General features: G+C 41.7%; 1 protein-coding gene across 1 annotated transcript in view; it reads left to right on the top strand.

Annotated features, from left to right (window-relative positions):
- The window catches only part of RIMKLB (ribosomal modification protein rimK like family member B), a 36,112-nt gene that overhangs the window by 7,554 nt on the left and 7,272 nt on the right, over positions 1-21,286 (top strand). Inside the window, exons 3-4 of the mRNA XM_081894576.1 lie at positions 5,464-5,683; positions 17,757-17,987. Of these exons, the coding sequence (XP_081750702.1) occupies positions 5,509-5,683; positions 17,757-17,987 (406 nt within the window). The 5' untranslated portion in view covers positions 5,464-5,508. The remainder of the gene's footprint in view (positions 1-5,463; positions 5,684-17,756; positions 17,988-21,286) is intronic.

The following is a 21,286-nucleotide window of genomic DNA, read 5'->3' as shown; positions in this document are numbered from 1 at the left end:
CATATATTTTATCATAATAATGTTTATACCAAACATGCAAGTTAGGCTATTTTTTTATTATCCCCTTTTAGTTCCTGTTTATTGCTTTCCTGGTTTGCCCAATAATGCAGCAAGTGCGTTAGGCATACAGTGTGATCCATGACTGGGGAAACCCCTAGCCTGTGAGCTAAATAAGGTCAAGCAGGTGTCCTAATCTGGTGTGTGGAGTTGTTTCTCCCAAACCATCCTCCCCTGGCCGTAATACCATATACAAGATCAGGTGGGAGGCAGGTGAAGGTGTGGCCCTCACTTGGAAGTTCGTTTCCAAGTGACTTCTATTAGGAACACACTTCAGAGGTGTAAAAAAAACCCGTGCATGTCAGCGGAGCACATGCAAGCCTGCTTTGCCTCTTTTTGTGAGGCATTTTGTCTTTATGATGTTTGGGGGATACTTCTGGGTTTCAACGTACAGTGTTACCTCAGGTTAAATACTTAATTCGTTCCAGAGGTCTGTTCTTAACCTGAAACTGTTCTTAACCTGAAGTACCACTTTAGCTAATGGGGCCTCCTGCTGCTGCTGCGCCACCGGAGCATGATTTCTGTTCTTATCCTGAAGCAAAGTTCTTAACCCAAGGTACTATTTCTGGGTTAACAGAGTCTGTAACCTGAAGCGTATATAACCTGAGGTACAACTGTACGTGCACATTATTCAGACATTCCTAAATTAGTCATTAGCTATAATCTGACATTATTATCCACCTGTCAGACTTGGCCTGCAGGGTTTGGGCAGATAAAGATCTTGGCACACCAGAGAGAATAGGCTTCCCACTGCCAGAGTAGTTCATTGTTGTCCCAGAAGATGGTTTGATGAGCTTTGGGGAGGCACTGGCACTGCACTGTTCAGTGGCTTGAATGAAGCAGTGGAGGAACAGGTGGGCAGACAAATAAGGAATAGAAACTCTTCCGTTATGAGCTGTTCTCAGCACACACTCACAAGAGATTTAGGATTTTTTGCTGGAGTCCGTGTGTGTGTTCATTATGAATATGTGTTCCTACCTGTAACTTCATGCCCAGCAAGAGGTTCGCACATCAGAGGAATAAAGAAAGACTGGTTTATTGCATGAAATAAAAGGAGCATACGTGAAATAAAAAAAGCCTCTGGCTGATGAACATCTTACACCCTTTTAAAATGTGTTTATGGGATGGGGGCTATTGGGTTTTTTGTTATTTTTTTTACCAGGTATTTTGTGTTTTTATATTTTTATGTTGAGAACATCCTCGAGATCTACGAATAAAGGGTGGCATACAAATTTAATAGTTATAATTATAATAATGGATGCTGCTTCGGGCAGCAAGGCGACATATAAGTGAGTAGCAAAACATACAGTACATACCCACCTTGATCTTAAAGAGTAAAAAAAATCCCTAACCACACAAAAGCCTGAAGAATAGGCACAGCAATTTGCCACAAACTCACATTAAAAGTAGAGAGAAAAAGGGGAAGGTATCCCTAAGAGGAACCCAACTAGGGAATGAGAGATCTGTACCTTTTGCATGAGAGTTGAGCTCTCCCCATTTGATTTACTGTACCAGCAAGGCTACAGCATCTCTCTCACTTGTTTCTTGGTCCATGGTCAGGTGTTGCATGAAGCTGGTCCTTGAGCGTAAAGTCACAGTCCCATTAGAGCCTGTGAGCTACCCAGCAATTGCAAATCTGGAATTTTAAGTACAATTTTCTACCAATGCACCCTTATGGAGAGGGGAGGGGTCTTTCTGGATGAGTATTCCTTTGTACCATTGTTTACTTACTACAAGTTCCTGTCTGTCTATCATTTTGTTTACCTTACCCATTTTGAAATCTAAAGGTCATGATCCTCCTGCAAAACAACTGGTTATCTTGCATGTTTCCTCAACCATTTTTTCCTGTTTGCTTTTTATTAGTTTTCTTACTTGATGAACAAACACACACAGTAAAATAGTAAAATGACAAAAACAACCAAAATGGAATACACACACACACACATAACCATAAATCCATAAGTTCTTACATACGGATTTATGTCACCATATTCTTTAGTCCCAATTCCTTTTGTTCTCTAATAGACTTTCGTCTGCCTCAACCCTGGTCTATTTTGTCTATTTGTTAAACTGCTCCTTTTATCCTTCTTTCATTTCCACAGTTTTCCACGTACCATACTTGTAATCCATGTTGTGATTTGTGAAAATTAATCAAAGCAAATACAGGTTTTGACTTGGGAACACTGGTTTTTTTTAGATAATCTCTGTAAATTTCCCATTCCTTTTGGAATTTTTGATTAGGCTGTCTCCTAATCGCAACCGTCATTTTTGCTAGTTTGAGATAATCAAATAATTTATCCCTCCATTCCTTTTTTGTTGGTATGATTTCACTTTTCCAATTTCTAGCTATTAATATTCTTTCTGCTGTTGATGCATATAAGAATATTCTCTTTTTTCATTTGGGATATCTGAATCTAAAATGCCCCAAAGGAAAGCTTCTGATTTCTTTATAAAGGTTTCCCTAAACATTTTTTTAGCTCCTCATATATAATATCCCAGAAGTTCTTAATTTTTTTGCAACCCCATCACATGTGAAACAGTGTCCCTTCTGCCTGTTTACACCTCCAGCAAGTATTAGATTTTGCGCGCATGCGCAAGCGGCAAGACCCGGAAGCAACCCTTTCCAGTACTTCCGGGTCTCCGCAAAACGTAACCTGAAAGAACATAACATGAGGTATGACTGTACCTTATATAGCTTCCTTATAGCATGTTTCCTCAATCATGACCTTTTGGAGGAAGATGCAATTGTCCATGCAAAACCTGATAGTTCCTTACAGGAGGTGATCATTTGTTGCGTTCGCAAAGTAAAGGAAGGATTGGACCCTGATTAAAAACAAGACACGAGGCTTTGACCAGCAAGGCTCTCGGAGAAAGTGCGTACACCACACCCCTCGCCAGGCCATTTTATTAGCAAAAGAATCTTTTACACGGTGCTTGTAAGAACCAATCATATTTCCTCTGAGCATTTCATCAAACCCCACGTGGGGAGAAAGTTAAACTACTAAAACTAATTAAGCACAAATATTTCTGGGGTAAATAAGTTGAGAACTACAAAAGGGTGGTAAATAAGTTGAGAACTACAAAGAAGAGCATCTTGCAACCCCCGGAGGTAATAAACAATCAATACATATGATAAGGAGGATGGCCAGGAAGATAGCAATCAGTATCACCTTCATGTGAGATCTGTTTCCTGGCCCTAAGATTAACATCCTAAGATTAATATACATTAGAGAGCTACTTCAAATAAGCTTGCCCACAATCTTTATGGCCCAGGATGCCTGCCTGGCGAAGCAACTGCTCAGCTGCTGTGTATGTGACATGTGAGGGGAGAGAAATGGGCAGTAGAGGCAAAAGGGCATCAAAAGGACATGAATGTAGAATCTTATGGGATTTAATCAGAAATTATCGTCAATATATCAAACCCAGTCAACACAATGTCTTCATCGTGGACACGATGGTTTGATGTATATTTTATAATTCCTCGTGGTAATCCCATCTGATCCCTACAATCATTAAACTTTGGTGGAGAGATGGAATTAATGAACTGATTTTTACATTAAGAATTAGGAGATCAGGATATGTACTCATGCCTTCCAGGTCATGTTTAAGATAAAGGTAGCTCATAATGGGGCTCTCTCTTTATATCCACAGAAAAAGTTCAGATTCACGCCCATTGTTACACTTGCTGCTCTCCTATGCTACAGGAAACACACACAAGTGCACTATTACATGCTGGCATGTATGCAGCAAACACTCCTCGTGTGTGTGTGTGTGTGTGTGTGCGCGCACACACACACACACACACACACACACTTAGTAGCAGTAACTGCATGAATGCATGCAGCAGGAGCACATATGTTATCCTCTTGTACACATGGGATGTTGCTCCCATTTGGCCTAATTTCATGCAGGTGGAGGAGCCTGGAAAGGGGAAGCAAAAATGGAAGGAGGAGCAGGAAGCCCTCTGGCAAGAACAATCAGTCACTTTCTCTAGCATATTGTTAGGCAGGTAGGAAGGAAGAATGTGGGGTAAGCCGGGAGAAAGTGAGCTAACCTTGCCCCAATGTTGGCTCTGGCTTCTCCCACCATCAACATGCGACCCTTGATAGAGCAGGAACAGGGAACTTTTTTTTTTCTAACTATTGACATTCAGTACTATAGTCTGCTGGGTCATTTTCTCTTGGAGAAACAGGTTTCACTTGGTCTCAGTCTGACATTCAGACATGTTGCATAATTTGCCCTTAGATCAGTTGACAGTGATTAAAATGAGCACCGAAACTTGTAACTTTAGGAATCCACAGTGGATTTGCAAACCAGTGAAAGCGACAGGCCTGCATTATATTTGATTTTAAAAATACAACACATAATTTAAACATTCCAAATGAGGAATTGGTTGGCAGGGAGAGGAAATGTATGATCCTTGGACCTCAGTACAGAAACTCAGCCATTTTCTTTAGAACTTTCTTTGCCAAATTATACCTCTCATCAAGTTGAGTCTTCGTGTCAGATTTCATACCAATATGACAAACTGTATTTGATTTTTAAGATTTTTATTCTAAAACCTAAGAGTGTTGAAAAGCCAATACATCTTAAACTATAGGGCAACTTCCGCAGTTCTGTAGTAAAACCCACTTTCAGGTTTCTGACTTTTGTCACACTCCAGCATGACCAAGAAAGGGTGCCTGTGGTGGGGCTGTACAGATAGGGGTACAGCTCATTCTTGTTGCCCCACTTTCTGTGTTGAAATGAAAATGTCTGACTGCCAGTCAGGCGTCCTTTCATTATATGGGCCCTTTCACCACCCTACCCCCACCTTAGTATTAAATCCTTGAGATATTTCATACTAGGTTTGGCATGTATGGTTTATGGAAATGATTGAATTCTCCTTAGGAACAGGGATCCTCTCTCTTCTCTTCTCCCTCCCTCTATGGTATGTGAGATTGTCAGTGAAGGCATTTTTAGTAGTGTTACTAATCTTCCTGATGTTGCCATATTTTGCTGTAGAACTAAGTAAATATGTGTTGCTTGCCAATCTTAAAGCAACCAAACAGCCTAAGTAGGTCCTGGATCCTAAAAGGATACTGTCAAACATTATTTATATATGAAAAATAAGTGATTGATGAAACAGTTGTATCAAAGACAGTTTAGTTAAATGTTTCAGCTTTCATCTTCCTCAGTAACACAGTTGGGATTTCAAATAGATGCTGTAAGCCAAGGTGACAGTTTTAAGAACACTCAGGATGTAATCATTCTGAGCAGTGTGGCATGTGCAAAATTGAAGTCTAGATTGAAATGGATTGAGATTAAATTGATCACATGCATTACTCGTTGTATACAAATAAATAGTAGTAAATGAGAAAGATAGAAACCTTTTTGTGTGCTAAATTTCTTTCTTTAATTTTCTAGACATTCCTTTCAAAGGAGACCTGACGTCTGTGGGACTAGTTCAAGATGTGTAGTTCGGTTGCTCCCAGGCTCTGGTTTTTAACGGATCGTCGTATTAGGGAAGACTACCCTCAACAACAAATCCTGAGAGCACTCAAGGCCAAATGTTGTGAAGAGGACCTGGACTTCCGAGCTTTGGTGATGGATGAAGTGGTCCTGACCATTGAGCAAGGAAACCTTGGTAAGAATAAAGGTTGTATGGAAAGGTGACAGTTGGGAGGACATGGTGTATCAATCAAGTATGCCTCTGATTGCCACCTGCTGATAATTACAATTGTGAAGAGTGAGATGGCACTCAGGTCCTGTTTTCAGACCTCGTGGGGATCTGGTTGGCCACTGTGAGAACAAGATACAGTGGTACCTCGGGTTAAGTACTTAATTCGTTCTGGAGGTCCATTCTTAACCTGAAGCTGTTCTTGACCTGAAGCACCACGTTAGCTAATGGGGCCTCCTGCTGCTGCTGCACCGCCAGAGTACGATTTCTGTTCTCATCCTGAAGCAAATTTCTTAACCCTATGTAATATTTATGGGTTAGTGGAGTCTGTAACCTGAAGCGTATGTAACCTGAAGTGTATGTAACCCGAGGTACCACTGTACTAGACTAGATGGGCCATTGGCCTGATCTTTCAGGCACTAATGCCTTTGCCTGTGAGCTGTTAAATTATAAATGCTAAAAAGCAAAACTGAGAAAAGTTTGTGTTTCATTTCAAATTGTGTTGTCGTATTTTTCTGCCTGAGTGCTGTTTCAAGGCTGAGCGTCAACTCTTTAAAAATTAGTGGCTTAAGCACAGCCTCCTTTGCCAATGCTTTGGGGGTTTAAGAGAGATTATTTGCCCCAATCTGCCATGTGTACAGTCAGGTTGTCAAGTGCTCTAGAGGTCCTCTGAGTACTGAGTGTTGGGTGGAAGCAGCCGCAGAGATTAAAGCTTCACTCACTGCAAAGGCTTTGCATGGGCTCCATGATACTGCTACACATTAATTTTAAAATTGAGGCTGAGACATAGACTTCCATGCGACTCTACACCAGGGTGGATTGTGTCCCTTTTTCCACTGCTGCACCTGCAGAATTCTTAGTAACATATAAAAATTTGCTGGAACTAGATCATGCCACCATTGTCTACAGAGACTTTCACAGTACAAATAACTTAGGTTTCCAATTCTGTTCTGACTCCTGTGATTCTTATGGCAACATTTCCAAAGTCCATGGGCATGGCTCTACTCCAGCCCAATTGTTTTATGAGAAAGGATGAGGACTTTACTATGCAGACCTTCAGCTTGGATATGAACTTCAACTCTGACTTCTTTATACGTAACACAGCAGGGTTGGGCAGCCACAGGGGCCTCCCTGTCAGCCCCACAGCATCATTCCTTGTCTCACCTCTCCTCTACTACAGTTAGGCTTGCAAAAACCCTTCTGTTTGAGAAAATATGAGGTTTGGGGTTGTTGTTTTTTGCAAGCCTAATTGCCATAGGGCTAATCAGGAAGGGGGATTGCAGTTGATGAGGGAAGTGTTAAACTCTCCCTGCAAACCCCCTCCTCACTGAAAATGCCTTCCTTGCTTCAATTTGGGTTGGAAGAAGTAAGCTTAATTGTTTGTGGGTAGGTAGGTTTGTAATTCAAACACAGTTTGTGGTTCACATGATGTTGTCCTCCTTGCTGCACTTTGGAGATGTGGTGTCTTGTTTCTGTTACCCTGAGCTCTTGGAAGGGACATCAGGATCATCCCTGTACCCCTTTTCCTTCACCATGTTCCTGAAGAAATAAGGAAGATCATGCTCCCCAGAGGTGCCTAGGGCACCAACTGCTGTGAGCAACTTTGTCATCCACTGTTCCACACAGCTTTAAAATGGGAGTAGGCATCTACAAAATAATAAAATAGTAATATTGGAAAGAAGCTTTTATTACAGAACCACTTAAATACAAGCAGAGCTTATTTGCTAAAAATGGTTTTGTGGATGAAATGGCATAATTAGGGAGTGGCTTTGTAAAGATGGTTCCATTGTAGGACAATTGTAAATAAGAGGCGTTCATTTGATTCCTGCATTACAGGGGTTTGGACTAGATGACCCTTGGGTCCCTTCCAACTCTACGATTCTTTGTACAAAGTAAACAGGCCTTTGCTATGTGAACCTAGAGCTGAGCAGCTGCCCCTTTACAGCCGTTGCAGTTGCATGGCAAATTGTCACCACCGGGGGGTATTTCCAGTCAGTCACTGCAATGAAGAATGTGCTTGTGGCAAGGTTGCTTAGACAGGGGAGGATAAAGGACAGCTGAAGAGGAAGAAGAATCTTGTGTGACAGGCTTGCCAGATTACAAAATGGATGCATGGCTAATGAATTGAACCTGGAGCTCTGGAATGAAGTGGAGAAGACAGTTGGGAGATGGTCTTGCATAATTGTATTCTCCATATAATCTCTACTGCCTAATCGGTTTTACTATCTTTTAAATGTGTGTTGAATTTTAGAAAATATTAAATACACATGTATTTGTGGCTGTAGTGGCCAGGGATTGTTCCTGTGCTTGTCTCTCCTACAGGGAGATTTGATATTTGTGCATGGAACTGCATTCAAAACTCCCATTGTTCTAGGCACATTTTGCAACAGGGAATTTGATTAGTGAGAGCAGTTTCTGAGCTTTGGGCACAGTGCTGCACCTAAAATTTCAGATTAAAACTGCCTCCCCACTTCCAGCTACTCTCTGAAGATTGGAGAAGGGACCCTCTTAAGAATATTAGTGGGGTGGGCAGGAGAAGGGCTAGACCATATGAAAAGTGATATAATATTTTAGCTGCAGTTCATTCATTTTCAGCTTTGTATTCTTATTATTAAAAAGTGTGCCTGGACATTTTGTTGTTGCACCCATAACCTAGGTTTAATGTGCCATTTAGCTCCTAGCTTTCATATCTCTGTTTCTAACACTGGCATGGAATGGTCACAGCTGTGGTGTGACAGGAGGGCAGGCATTACAATTGATGCACCTTGGAGTAATTCAAGTCTGCTATGTAAGCAAAACAGGACAATTTCAGTTTTACTGTTAATATAGCAAAGAGTTCACCACCTCAAATCTTCTTGCAGCAGTATAGTATAGATGGTCCTGCATGTTGTTATCTGACCATCTTGTACAATCTCATACTAATTTTTTTGTCTGTGAAATACAGTAAAAGTAATCTGCCAAAGGTTTGTTTGAGAGAACAAGTTTGTATGTCTGACTCAAGTGAGTTTTATGAATGAGTAGAGAGTTGAATTAATGTTTCCCTGGTCTAAGTCAAAACAGTCTATCTGTCAAACCAAACGTGACACTCTCAAGGTAGAGGCCAGAGCTTAGTGATTGAGTTTCCTGGTTCAGTCACTGGCATCTTGCATTAAATTATCTCAGGAAGCAGAGCTATATGTTCAAATTTCTAGAGGTACTATTTGCATGTGAAAGCACTAAATTACAACAATGGAAACAGGTTTCCTACTCTAGCAACTCTGATTGTGTTCCTGCACCATGCAGAAAACTCATTTTCAAAAATATCTTGATTTCACACCCACCCAGAAAGTCTGAGTTATTTTATGCAAGACAGCTGAATTCTATAATTTGCCAACTACTTTTGCTCTCAACCCTTGCATATATCTGCTTATATGAACTAGCTGAAGTGTGTTGATTGGGTGGGCCTATGGGGTGATAAATAATCTATATTTCATCAAGCTTGTCTGTAGCGCCATAACCTTCTTGAGCACCTTGCTCAAGAAGTGGGTATTTGCAGCTGCACAATATCTTCTGGATCCAGAGGAGGGCCTCTTAAGGTGGGGACACACACCTCAATCTCTTTCATGGTGACAGGCACGATTATCAGACCCTCTCCCTCAAAGATGCATTTTGATCTATTTCAATCCAGCTTTATTCCCGCTTTTGGCACCAATATAGCTTTGGTTACTCCAATTGATGACTTGTATCAAGGGAGAGATGAGGGAGGTGCAACCCTATTAATCCTGCTCTTTCTCTCAGCAGCTTTTGATAACATTGACTATGGTCTTTTTCTGGAGTGACTCTGCAGGTTGTGGGTTGGGGCCTTGATAACACAGTGGTTTTGCTTCTGCCTTCTTGGTCATTTTCATAGAGTAACAGTGGGTAATATTTGATTGACCCCATTGCTGGGTCCTTTGAAACATTGTAAGGCTCTATCCTGCCTCCGATGCTGTTTAACAACTATATGAAGTTGTTGGGGGCAGCTATTGGGGTTTTACAGGCCAGTGCCATCAGCATTCTGATGACACTAAGTTCTACCTCTCTATACCATCCAATCCATATGAAATTTGGTGTTGGTGTTGAACCAGTGCCTGGAGGCAATAATTTTATTGAATTTACCTTTTTTTAAAAAAAAAAAGTAGTAGTGTTACTATTATTTACCATCTTGATTGTTTATGTAATTCTTTGATATTGTTTTGATATAAATCACTTTGAGGTCATGATTTGACAAAAAGCTGTATGTAAGAATGCTAAATATTTATTTATTTAGCAGCTACCTACCTACCTAAGAGCACATCACCTCCAGTATTTCTGCACCTATCATAAAATTATTTTATTATTTATCTTTGGGTGCAGTTCCTTTTAAATATTGTTAATGGGAATATTTTTGGGGATCCAAACACAGACTTTGAAGCTGAAATTAATAGTTTTTAATATTTGATTCCAAACAAATCTAGTTATAGGGATAGGTAACCTGTGGCTCTCTAAATGTTGTTGGTATCCAGCACCCAGAATCCTTGATGTTGACTGAGGCTAATAGGAGTTGGCATCCACCATCTGGAGAGACAAAAGCTAGCAACTCCTCTGTTTCAGTATAAACACAGGACCACCAATAATGGTCAAAACACTTTTGTTTCCACACTTCCAGCAATATATCGAGTTTTATTGATTGTTTAAATATTAATCTGTAAATTGCTTTGAGGTTTGTTTGTTTTACAATCAAGCAGTATATAAATTTTATGAAATAAATAAATTGTTGTATTTATTTTCATTGTGATAACATCTTAAATCAGTTTTCCTCTAGTGTAGAATCTATTCTATATTTATTAATTTCCCCCATAAATTATTCCATTATCCCCTGGAAATTTCTCTTGTGCCTTTTGTTGTCCACTTTTTCAAATATGCTGGGCAACTTGTTTTTTTACATACAACAGCAAGTGATATTTGAAAAGTGCTTTCTTTGGATTATGACAAAGATGCATTTAAAACATATTGACTCTTAGTTTTCGTATTACGTTAACTTCTAATAAAGTCTGATTCATAAATACTTTTAATTGTGATCTTATTTCTCCCATTTTCTGTTGAAAGGATTTTATTTGTTCTTTTATCCAGTCTTTATATAAATAATAAAGGTGATTGTACTGGACAAAATACTTTCCTGTACAGGCAATGGCCGATTTAGGCATGTCCAAATTTCTCGCAATCATGTGCACATGGCGTCAAACTTCAAAGTAACCCCTAAACATTATAAAGATTTCACAAAAAGGGGCAGGAGGTAGAGGGGGCTTACAAAGTTAAGGGAGTGATCCTGAGCCCAAGAAACTAGTATAAATTACCTCAGCTTCTATTAAGCCAACATATAGTATGTCAGATCCAGAGTTTGTTCAGGATTCTTAGGTGGAGAGAAATGCTATCTAGGCTGGGCCCATTCTGGTGAAATGGGGGAAAAAACTACAGGAGAGCCAGCTTAGCCAGCATCACCATGGGAACTGTGGCCTTCTGTTGATGCACAGAGAGTGTTTTTGGGCCCCGTAATCAGATGCAAAGGAATTGTAAGGCTGCTCACATATAGCCCATGGGTAGCATCTTGGCAATCACAAGCACAGGAATGCAAACAAACGAGATAAAGTGCACATGGTGTTCCCAGTAGTGCCTAGTGCAGCAGCCAGTCAACACATGACGTGTATTCAGTTATACCAATTTCCCAGCTACAGGTACCAACCAAGCAACACAACACAACTAGGGAAGGACCAGGTCACAGAGATCACCATCACACCCTGCTCCTCATGGCACGCACACCTGGCAAACATCCACGCAGGCTGTTGTAGGCCCCCACCCACCCAAAAACATGCATAACGCAGGGAGATGTGACTGGGCAGTTACCAAAAGTACCCCAGAGCCAAAAGTACCCACAGCCAAAGGCACAGCAGAAGCCACAATAGGCCAGGAAGCACATGTGTACCTTACAACAGGCTTGCGGGCAGGTGGGGGCGGGTGATAGGATCTTCCCTGAGGATAGGCAGCAGGTGTCGCCGCCGCCTCCTCTTTGCCACAGCAAATGCTGTCTTCCCCCATCCCACTCAGGCAGCCACTGTAGTCGGCCTCTATACACACACACTGTGCATCTGATCAGAAACATGAGGGACAATTCCTGAGTCCCCACAACAGCCATGTCCTGGCAGATACAGAAGACACTGACAGAAGATCTCCAGCTTACCACAGGTGGCAGCAACACCCCTATTCATAAGCTTTGAACACCATGTTCAGACTTCACCATTGCCTGTAACTGCATTGCCACCTCCCAGAGTGTGCACCACAGTTGAGGCCGTGGCAGCATCCTACCAAAGATCTCCAGCTTTGCAACACTCGTCTCTTGCCTGAGCCCACAGCACTGCCACTGTCAGAGGATGAGCCATCTGCCTGCCATAGCCCTGAAACCGAGCTCTTTACAAGAAGACTGGGAAGTAGGCAATGTTACACTGATCTCTAAAAAGGGATCGGACTTTCAAGGAAGGGACACAGGGGACTGAACATCTTTTGTTGATAGGTTGCTGATGGAGATAATTGTGTGGTGATTGATGGAAGCCGGGCATAAATCTTGGTTATTGAATTTGCTCTAGAGATAAGAATGAACAGAGGGGATTAACCTCTGATGCTATGAAAAAGCTGTTTTCTACGTATGGAGATGATGAAGAAGAAGAGTCTGGATTTGATATCCCGCCTTTCACTCCCTTTAAGGAGTCTCAAAGCGGCTAACATTCTCCTTTCCCTTCCTCCCCCACAACAAACACTCTGTGAGGTGAGTGGGGCTGAGAGACTTCAAAGAAGTGTGACTGGCCCAAGGTCACCCAGCAGCTGGATGTGGAGGAGTTGGGAATCGAACCCGGTTCACCAGATTACGAGTCCACTGCTCTTAACCACTACACCACACTGGAGAAGTCGGCTCCTGGGAACCCTGATGGGGGTGAACAACATCAACATCTTGCCCAAAAGCCACGTTAAGAGCCTGGATGGGAACGGGATCTGCAAAAGTATCCCTTTCTCTAATTATCTCTTCCTGCTGGGACTTGGGGTCAATTACCCCAGAGCTATGGAACTTTATTCCAACACATGATCGTGGCAGCAAGACATTGATATGTGCAAAGATGGAAAGACTCATATTCATGAACAGTGGAAAGATGGTTGTTAACATTACTGGACTTAGCCAAGATGGCGAAACTGACATGTTTAATCAGAGAAAAAAGACTTCTAACACATTGGATTGAAAACCTCTTACAGATTTTTTGCACGATAAAATAAATTAATGGAATTTGGGCTTGAAGACTGAAGATAATGTTGGTTTATAGAAAGTGGTTTTGTTAGGTGTAATACTGGAATGGATGAGTTGAATAATGTTTACAAATAGTTGATAGACTAATCAGAAGTTATTTTTCTTTCTTCTCCCCTTGTTTCTTCTCTTTTTCTTTTATCTCTCCCTCCCCCTTTTGTGGTTTGTGTTTTTATGTAACTTTCTAAAGTCAATTAGAAAAAATAATTTTGTGGGATCTCTTTGTTTCTGAATCTGAAACTAATTTATATTTGGCCTGCTTCAGTTACTAAAATGTATTTTCAGGACATAAAAGCCAAAAAGAATGGATTACAGCTAATGAGGAATTTTGCCATAGAACTCAATAGGACATTGATTCAATTCAGTGCTGATTCCCAAGTTGGCCTTAGCCTGAGAGGTCTCATGTTTTTAATCATGGTGTTAAAATGACCATTTTGAAACAATACAAAGCCATGTAGCCCTTAGTGCACCCTCAGATTTTTATTTTTAGCACAGCAACATATTGCTGTAAACTCCAGTTTCTTGTGGCCTTGACCTTCCCTGCACAGAACTGGCTGTCAAGTGCTTTAAAACTATTCTTTAAGATTATTGCTGCTCTTTCATTCTGAAGTGCTTAAAAGTATTTCCAGAGTATTAAAAATACATATTTGTTAAAGAGTTAATGTGTGTCTAGAAGACTGATAGAGGGAAACTTCTCTTCCTCTTTTTTATAACTCAAGAACTCAGGGCTATTTAATGAAGCTGATAGCGGGAGAATCAAGACAGACAAAAGGAAGTAATACTTCACTCGGTGCATGTTAATTTAACATGCAACCCTGAAGAGAGACTGAAAATGCCCCATATTAGCTATTCAGTTGTGTTTCTACTCTCCTGCCTTTTTTTAAAAAAAACCCTCTCCTGTCACAGGTCAGGCGCTAGATTCTATGCGGCTCTGAAAGTAAGCAAATCTTTTGAATTGGAGGAAGTAAGAGGTCTATTCTCAACTGCTAAGCTGGATTCTTCTTTTGCCCCACCAAACTTTTATCAAATCCGAGGTCAATTTGTAGGATTGTCTATCTATTTACCTACTAGGACTTCACCATAAGCAGCAACCTCCATCAGCACTGAGTTGGACAGGCTTCTTGGCAAGGCAGCTACAGTGATGGCTCATCACTCCAAAAGGGAGAATGTAATGCTAACGGCCAATAGCAAGATGAAGGTCTACCAGGCTTGTGTGTTGAACACACTGCTTTCTGGTAGTGAGACATGGGCAACTTACGCCCACCAGGAGCAACACCTCAGCGCTTTCCACATGAACTGCATCAGGAAGATTTTGGGTGTCACCTGGCAAGACAGACTGAAACAAAGATATGCTCTCCCAAGCCCACATTTCCATCATGTCTGCACTTCTGTCTCAGTAACATCAGGCAGCTAATTGCTTGGAGTTAATTACATTGGCTGCACGTATAATTGCTTTCACAGAATTAAGGCCTAGCGTTTTACTCTCTACCTTTCGGGATGGCTGCTGTAAGAAATTACCTTTGGAACAGCATTTCTGTGTCTTTGTAAAGTGGTCATAGATGACATTGTTCACCACATTACTCAATGTCCTCTGTAGAAAGATCCTTGTGAAAAATATCCGTCTTAGTTTAGCTGCTGGGATTTTTTTGTTACCTCAAGTAAGTTTGTGTGCTTTTTGCTGTGGGAAAATAAAAATTAAGTTACCATGTGTGTTTCTTTATTTGAATTGGCTGCCAGGAAATTAAGAAACACATTTGTGACTCAACTCTGAATGTCTTTTTTTCCTTTGTTATGGCTTAGAGCTAAACAAATAAAATTGTTTCTGCAAACTGCAAACCAGCGTGTCTGGGAAACAGCTAGATAGAATTTGGAGGCACTAAATCTGAAAATTCTTATGTGGACAAAAGGTGTGCAAACAAACAATCAGTGACCTGCATATGTACTAATGCCATAGTGTGGATGCAGCCTACAAAAGAAACAAAATTGATTAAAACGTTAAAAATACTAAATGTAAAAAATCAACAGCAGAGGAATTTTGTGCATATTGTCAATTTTAATCAAGTCTCTGTGTGGTTCGAAATGTAGCTTCTATCCTGTACCTCTGCTTATAGCAATGGTAGTCTGGTGATTGACAGCTGCTTCTAATAGACAAACTGAAATAAACGTTCATTTTTTCCAAAATGGCAGATTCTGTTTTTCATCTGGGGGAGTTGTCTTGTATTTTTAGAAATAGAAGCTAATCACTAGTGTATCTCAGTAGAGGTGACTCAATTTTACTGCTACTTGGACTATATTTCTGAAACTAACAAAAGGCAGTAACCTAAGTCGATTCATTTAAACGGATTAACCCTGACTAACTTCAGATTTATGCTGCAAATGTGACATTATGCTAAATTATCAGTGTTAACAGTTACATTTCTGAAATTCTGTGGAAGATGTAAGTGGCTTTTCCATTTCCTTTCAATGCAATATTGTGCAAATTTGCACAACCTTGATTGCGTAAAATAACTTGATATTGATGAGATGGCCAAACCAATGTTCAGACTGTTTACAGCAAAAACTAACAAGCACTTTGTCTGAATGCTGCTTAAACAAAGGGATGATTTTTTTCTGTGACTCTTTAGAGATGTGGTAGTGGTAGCTACTTCCCCCAATGCTTTTGAGGGTTTTTTCTGGGAGTTCATTTCGCTGCAGTACATGCAGTGTTGAGAATGGTCTTGGAAATATTGTGGGTATTACTTGAGATATAGGAGAGGATGCATGGCAGACTGGACACCCTTGATAACACCAGTCATCTTTCTGTCAAATTGGAACAATCCTCTAGCACGTGTAAGAGATCACGATAGGCTCCTTCATTGGAATCTAGTTTGTAAATACCCTGTTTTGGTTAGTGACAGTGCTTGAGAATTTGATCTGAAATTATGTGCATCTCTCTTTGTATCCACACTTCTTTACAAGCACAAGTCAGCTGCAATGCGGCAGTGCTCGCTTGCAGCTAATGAAGTGTGCTGCAGCAGTGTCTTGTCGTCTACTGCTCTTTCTATAAAATTATGAGGTCAGGATTGGGGAAGGGGAAGGGACAGCACAGCACAGCACAGCACATGAACTTGCTTAGTTTACTGCCTTCCGTAAATGTGGAGGTTGAAAAATGTCCAGTGGGGGCAGGGCAGGCAGCATCTTAAGCTATATACAGCTAAGGTTGCTAAGGCATTTTATACTCCAGCTACATACTCAGGTTTGAAAGGTGCCAAGAGAACAGGAGAAACCAGAAGAAATTATTCCAGGTTGCTGGGGTGGGGTGGGGGCGGGAGAGAGCAACCATTGTGCATATAGCACCCCCTCTTGAGTACAAGCAGGGCACTAAATTAAGGGAGCTTCCCAAATTTGTCCTGGCTGAGAGCAGGTAACAGGCTTAATTGGAGTGCCTACTACAGTTTATAAAAAAAAATATACTGTACATTAAAAAAATTTTGTGTTTAGTTTTCTATTGCCTTTTCCTTAGCTCCAGGGAGCTTTGGGGGGGGGGGAATCCCCCACAAGAAAAAGGAGAATGCCTTGCATGGCACCATTGTTATTTTTCCTTTCCTCTATGACTGGAGGAAGCACTTGGAGGAGGCATAAGTTAAATTGCCAAGACTGATTTCTTCCTCTCTTCTCTCTCCCTCACTTCCTAGGAACAACCAGTCACAGGCTCCTCCCCATTGGGGAAGGTGTATTCCTGAGACAGAAATCAAACACCAAATCAGCCTTGCTTTTCTCCCCACACTTCCACTAGGGCTTGGGAACACGTAGTTCAAAATGGCAGGTGTTCTTCCCTGTTGAGGGCAGAGAAGGAGAAGGCAGCTGGGATGGCTTTGTTTCCCTGTCACTTCATCAGCTTCACAGAACCTTGATGAAGGGACCCAGGGACTCAGTAGTGGCAATCCCGTGTGTGCAGCTGAATAGCTAACCTTTTGTTGGACTCCAGCAGTCAGGGATGATGGGAGTTGTAGTTCCACAACTTTGGCAGGCCCACAGGTTAGCCATTCCTGGTCTAGGGGCTGAGGCATGTGTGTTAGCCCCAATGTTGCTGAGCCACTTCTTTCTGAAATGATTCATATAATGTAAGGTATGCGTCCCCTCTCTTTTTTTAATGGATTGTTCTTTACAGGGGATTTAAAGTCAAAATGGCCTCCCAGGCTAGCAATATTGTTTTCTTTCTCCCCTGCTGTCTTTTAAAAAAAAGAAGAAAAAAAAGATCTGGCCCTTTTGTTAAGGATTCTGATCCAAAATAAGGCACAAACCAATTCTCAGTCATGCATGGAGTTATGTTGAGTTGCAGGTTGGTTTTGCTGCAAGACAGTTAATATGACTGCCTCTCTGGAAACTCAAAATAAAGACATCTGCTAACTGGCAGAAGATCACGGGGAAAGTGTTCCACCATTGTAAAAGTAGGGTGTGGTTTCTTGGCTGAAAAAAGCAGACTGAAAAGATGATAAACTTTTAACTTAACAATTTGGAGTATTCTGGAGCATTAGTGATGGCTCAGTAGTGTGTATCTGTGGCTAATTCCACCATTCTTGTCACATGGATTATGAAAATGCTTTTGTTACCTAGAGCTGGCATTCTTTTATTTACTTTTTGTGGGAAGGGGAGGATTGGCCTTTGGTTTTCTTATCAGATTCTCATTCATTCCTTCATTTATTATTGCTGCAGGTCTTCGAGTCAACGGGGAACTCATCACTGCTTACCCACAGGTAGTGGTGGTGCGTGTGCCAACACCATGGGTCCAAAGTGACAGTGACATTACAGTCCTTCGCCATCTGGAGAAGATGGGCTGCCGGCTCATGAATCGTCCCCAAGCCATACTTAATTGTGTCAATAAGTTCTGGACTTTCCAGGAGCTAGCTGGCCATGGTGTGCCTCTTCCAGACACCTTTTCCTATGGTAAGCCACCTAGATTAAAATAATGCTATTGTCCATAGTGACCATGTACCTGGAGCAAGTGAGATCCTTACTAAAACTCTGAATGGTTTGGGGAAATTTGAATGAATCAAAACTCTACAACTTGACTAGTGACAAATTGCCAAGTACAAATAAGAATAGAGTTGGGCCTCCTGTCCTTAAACAGGCATTAGTGTGTCCACTTTTGAAGAAGCTCCCTCTGGGCCTTGTGGTCTATAATAAGTACTGCCTGGTCATAAATACTCCATTCTTGGGTAAGGTGGTTGAGTGATAGCAGAACAGTTGCAGGAGCTCTGGAGGATTATCTGGATCTGTTTCAATCTGGATTCTGGCAGTTTTAGAACTGAATTGGTTGAACTGGTTCAAGAATGGAACCGGGAGAGTGTGACCCTGTATCTAGTTCTCTATGTGAGCGACTTGTGATACCGTTGACAGTGGAATCCTTCTTGACCAACCATGGGGACACTGTTTTACTGTGGTTCTGCTCCTACCTGCAGGGATGTGTCCAGAGGATAACATTGGGAGATGGGGTTTTGGCCCTGTGATCCTTGCACTGGAGGGCACTGTCTTGTCTCTAGTATTCTATACTGGAAGGCATTTTGGGGCAAAGTTTCATCAGTACACTGATGACATGCAGCTCTGTTTCTCCATAACACCTGAGTCAGGAGAGACTGCAATATCTCAGTGGTGGATGGGGTGAAGACCAGTAAATGCATTTGAACACTGGGATTTTTAAATTTCAGCAGGTATTTTAAGTAAGTTTTTTATTTAGTGGTTAATTTGAATTGATATCTAAGTGGTATGTAAACAAAATGAATGAATGAGGAATAGGCATGTTGGTTTTTTTTTATTAATGCACTGCTGATAGGCACCATTCCCCCACCGCTTTTTTATCTTTTGTTGCTTTTACTTATGGAAACTTAGCAACAGTATGTTCTTATAATGGTGACCATCCTAGAAACATTATCTGCCTGATAAATATGTAGCTAAACAAACTCCTATGCATTACATCATATTTTGTGGTCCTTGCTGAGGCATAGGGCTATCAATGGGGGTTAACAACACAAGTTGCCTCACTGTTCATTCTGCTTTTTCACAGCCCCTCAGCAGGCCAGCTGCTGCTTTTCTAGATCTGGGTAGTTAGCAGTTAATGTTCAGGATGATAGATGTGTCCATCAGACTGTATTTAAGAATTCAGTCTGTGGAGGGCTAGAAATATGTTTTTCTTAGTGTGTATACAAGGACCTGGACTCAGGCTTCTCTCTTCCCCTCAAGTGCCAGATGGTTAAAATGTAGGGCTGCCAAGAGAAGCAAGATGTCCTACAGCGCACGTATTCCTCTGAACAAGGAAAATGCAGAGCAGATTCTGGCTTGTTCTGCTAGCTTCTAATCAGGTTTTTAGTGCCTGTGCCTCTAAGCCTTGTTTTCCCATTTACTACCCTGCTGACACCTAATTTTCCTCCTTTGATTCCATAGCTCTTCTGTTACAGGGAGAAGGACGCATTAATTGAAGGATGGGAGGCAGTTTGTCTTATATGAACCTCTGGCATAGGCCTCTTTGATTATGTGTCAGGTGCTTCTCTGGCCTGTGAATGGCAAAAGTAGCAGGGTTTTCTTGAGAACAGCTTCCTCACAGCCGGGGGTGGGGGGTGCTTCAGGCCCGGGATGAGTGTCAAATGTGGCTCTCCAAGCTTCTCTTTGTAGACATCGGGACTATCTAGGGCCAGGCCCCTCATCAGCCATACTCTGTGCCATCCTTGCATACTTTTGCGTGCCTGGAATGTGTTCTTGAACTGTGACAAGTTTTGCCTTGATGAAGGACAGAAGGGGGGGGAGTGCAGGTAAACTTTTGACTCTCCTGTAGCATGAATCTGATCCACAGTACAAAGATACGAGTCACTTTTGTTTGGCCCACTTTTTTGGCTCTGGCCCTACTCACTACTTGGCGTGCAGCCCCTGGAAGTTTGCCCATGGGGGAATGTGGTCCTCAAGACTGAAAAAGGTTTCCCACACCCGTACTAAGCATTCAGTTTCTGGCCTGGAAAGGAGCTTGGCGCTTCAGAATACTCGTCTCTGGTTGCTTGATGAAAGAGGGAAATGAAGGGAGATAGTAGAACAAGGCTTTAAATGTTTGGTCTTCTTAGAAGGTTAGAGTTCATAAGATGGTAGCGATCTGTAGCATATTTTCAGCTGAAGAAAGAACAGGCTGTGATTTAATCCAATAACTCAGGGCTGTTACTCACTGGATATTTTATATGCAAGTACCTGAGTAAAGAATGCCTGGACGTTGCACCGTGTGTGATCATCACTTTTTATGGCAAGATGCATAGAATTGGTGGCGGCGAAAAATGTGTGCGCAGGGAGAATTTCCAGTCTGGGGCCTACCACAGGAAGGGCGCTTCGTCATGGTCATCAGCTAAATAGACTTCACAGGCAGAAGCAGAGCCTCAGAGGCATCTCTTAATATCTAGGCAGGTTCATATGGATGTAGGCAGTCCTTTGGACAACTCTGTCCCAAATTACTTAGGGCTCTTAAGGTCAGAACTAGCACTTTCAGTTGGACTGGGAGGTGTACCAATAACCAGTGTAACTGGTACAGAATTGAAGTTATGTGCTCCAGCCGCCTTGCTCCCACCAGAGCAGCAACATTCCACACCATTTGGGATTTCCAGACTGATTTAAAGGTAGCCATATTTAAGGCACCACGTCTGAGGAGGCCGTATCCCTGATTACCACATGCCTAATTTCAAAGGGCAGGCAATCAGAAGAAGGGCCTCGGATGAAGAATGAAGGGTTGAAGCCGGTTTGTGTGGGAGAAGACCTTCCTTCAAGAAGCAAAGCCCCATGTAGGGTTTTGTAAAGAATGAGCAACACTTGAATTGTGTTCGGAAATGGAGTGGCAGCCAGTGCAGCTCTTGTAAGCTCTGATGAGATCTATGGCCAGTCCTAGTTAGTAACACAGCAGCTGTGTTGTGAGTTTACTTAAGTTTCTGGGAAATCACCAAAGGCAGCCCACATTGTATTGGTGCAGTCAAGCAGTTATTAGGGCATGGATCACTGTGGCCAAGCTGTATTTGTTGAGGAGCAGTTGCAGCTTGCATATCAGCCCTAGTTGGTACAAGACACTGCATGCTGTGGATATCATTTGCACTTCTAATGAAATCTGAATTGATCAGTGCCCTCAGGAAGCAAATTGATAATTGAAATTCTTTCAATAAAATATAAATACTAAAAATACAAAAAAGAAGCAAATTGGATCTTTTGGGAGAAATTCATTCCCA

The sequence above is a fragment of the Podarcis melisellensis genome (genome assembly GCF_964234715.1).
Source record: "Podarcis melisellensis genome assembly, chromosome: 17".
Lineage (NCBI taxonomy): Eukaryota > Metazoa > Chordata > Lepidosauria > Squamata > Lacertidae > Podarcis > Podarcis melisellensis.
The sequence above is the reverse complement of the archived record's forward strand: the minus strand, read 5'-3'. Positions and strand labels throughout refer to the sequence as shown.